Genomic DNA, 2,523 nt, shown 5'->3' on the forward strand with positions numbered 1-2,523 from the left:
AAAAAAAAAAAAAACTTCAACATAGACCATTCAATGTGCTTATTACAAAAGATGGCATCAGGCTGGGTGAGGTGGCTCACACCTGTAATCTTAGCACTTGGGAGGCCAAGGTGGGTGGATTGCCCGAGCTCACAGTTTCGAGACCACCCTGAGCCACAGCAAGACCCCATCTCTAAGACAGAGCCAGGCCTTATGGTGGGGGCCTATAGTCCCAGCTAGTTGGGAGGCTGAGGCAAGAGGATGACTTGAGTCCAAGTGCTGCACTGCAAGGTAAGACGCCACAGCACTCTACCAAGGGGGACCAAGTGAGACTCTGTCTCAAAAAAGAAAAGATGGCATCACAAGACAACTCTTTTTAAGGTCGCATTTTAGGGAGCACAGATACTAAGGTGGCTTTATCCTATCTTGGAGAGACAGTGCAGGCTTTAAGTTACTAACAAGAAAGAAAACTGCCAGGCGTGGTGGCTCACACCTATAATCCTAGCACTCTGGGAGCCCCAGGCAGGTGGATTGCTTGAGCTCAGGAGTTTAAGACCAGCCTGAGCTAAAGCAAGACCCTGTCTCTACTAAAAATAGAAAAATTAGCCAGGGATTGTGGCAGGTGCCTATAGTCGCAGCTACTCGGGTCACTTGAACCCAAGTGTTTGAGGTTGCTGTGAACTACGATGACACTATGACACTCAACCATAGGGCAACAGAGTGAGACTGTCTCAAAGAAAAAAAAAATCAAAACACATCATACTTTAGGGGAAAAGGCCTATTTCCTACCAGCCTACTATTTTCTTTTTCTTGTTTTTGAGACAGAGTCTTCAGCTGTCGCCCTGGGTAGAGTCCCACAGTGTCAGCATAGCTCACAGCAACCTCCAACTCTTGAGCTCAAGCAATCCTCTTGCCTCAGTTTTTCTTTTTTCTTTTTGTAGAGACAGAGTCCAACTTTATCACCCTCGGTAGAGTGCTGTGGTGTCACACAGCTCACAGCAACCTCCAACTCCTGGGCTCAGGCGATTCTCTTGCCTCAGCCTCCCAAGTAACTGGGACTACAGGTGCCCACCACAATGCCCAGCTATTTTTTTCATTGCAGTTTGGCCTGAGCCGGGTTTGAACCCGCCACCCTCAGTATATGGGGCTGGTGCCCTACTCACTGAGCCATAGGCGCCACCCTCTTTTTTCTTTTCCTTTTCTCTTTTTGTTGAGACAGTCTCACTTTGTCACTCTCGATAGAGTGCCACGGCATCACAGCTCAGAGCAACCTTAAACTCCTGGGCTCAAATGATTCTGTTGCCTCAGCCTCCAAAATAGCTGGGACAACAGGCACCCGCCACAACACCTGGCTATTTTTAGAGATGAGATCTCACTCTGGCTCAGGCTGGTCTGGAACTTGTAAGCTCAGACAATCCACCCACCTCAACCTCCCAGAGTGCTAGGATTACAGGCATGAGGCACCACGCCTGGCCACCCTACTATTTTCTGTAATGACTGAGGGGCTCTAGGCCTTCCTGGCCAAAGATCTTTGGAAAACAGAAATAATCGCTCAGGTAATTTTATTTATCCTTGGTTGTAGAGACCTGTCTTGGATTCAACTGCATGAAACAGCTAAGATGCTTTTGAAGATCTGACAGGCCTGTAAACAATAGGATGGAAAAATAATTTCTCCAGGTTTTCTCCCTCTTAGACAAGTTCAGAGCCCAGTTCTTAAGACCTAGGCACCCTCACCTCCATTCCGGTGCTTTAGCGCCAGGCAGACTTCAATAATCTGGACACCCAATTCATAATAGAAGTCCCCCACACCTAGCATCTCAGACCAAAATCCTTTTCCAGCTACAAAACAGAAAAGTAAAACCTTAGTTACTCAGTAATTTACATCCTTTCTTTTCATTCAAAGCCTGATTAAAACATGTTAAGCCCAAAGTCATTCCCTGCCTAGCCCAAAGTCATTCTGCTACTCAGGATTCTTTGAAATAACCTAATTCTTGGTAACTTTTGCAGAACAGGCTCAGATAATTTCAAAGAGTGGGCAATCTAAAAGTCACTTCTACTTGGCTGCTACTTCTGGCTCAGGATCCTGGAAAAACGAGTTTTCCTTTCACAACACATACTACGAAATATAATGGGAAAAAAAAAGAAATATAATGGGAGATATAATGTCTTAGTCTTAGACAAGACTAAGAGAAAGAATATCAAACTTGGTTGGAACATCAAAATTTGATTGTAGTTGTCATTGTTGTTTGCCAGGCCTGGGCTGGATTCAAACCTACCAGCTCCGGTGTATGTGGCTAGTGCCCTAGCCGCTTGAACTACAGGCACCGAGCCTAGAGTATTATAATCTTATGGGACCACCATCATATATCTTATCCATTGTGACAGAAAAATTATATGGCACCTGACTGTACCTTAAACTGTCTACAGGCTCAGCGCCTATGGCTCAAGTGGCTAAGGCGTCAGCCACATACACCTAAGGTGGCGGGTTCGAATCCAGCCTGGGCCCACCAAACAACAATGATGGTTGCAACCAAAAAAAAAAAA

General features: G+C 45.7%; 1 protein-coding gene across 1 annotated transcript in view; it reads right to left on the reverse strand.

The window, feature by feature from the left end:
• SNF8 (SNF8, ESCRT-II complex subunit) overlaps positions 1–2,523 on the reverse strand; it is a 13,830-nt gene that overhangs the window by 5,919 nt on the left and 5,388 nt on the right. Inside the window, exon 4 of the mRNA XM_003786472.3 lies at positions 1,714–1,818. Coding sequence (XP_003786520.1) covers positions 1,714–1,818 — 105 coding nt within the window. The remainder of the gene's footprint in view (positions 1–1,713; positions 1,819–2,523) is intronic.

Source organism: Otolemur garnettii, unplaced genomic scaffold (assembly GCF_000181295.1).
Source record: "Otolemur garnettii isolate 467f Iridium unplaced genomic scaffold, OtoGar3 scaffold00018, whole genome shotgun sequence".
Classification (NCBI taxonomy): domain Eukaryota; kingdom Metazoa; phylum Chordata; class Mammalia; order Primates; family Galagidae; genus Otolemur; species Otolemur garnettii.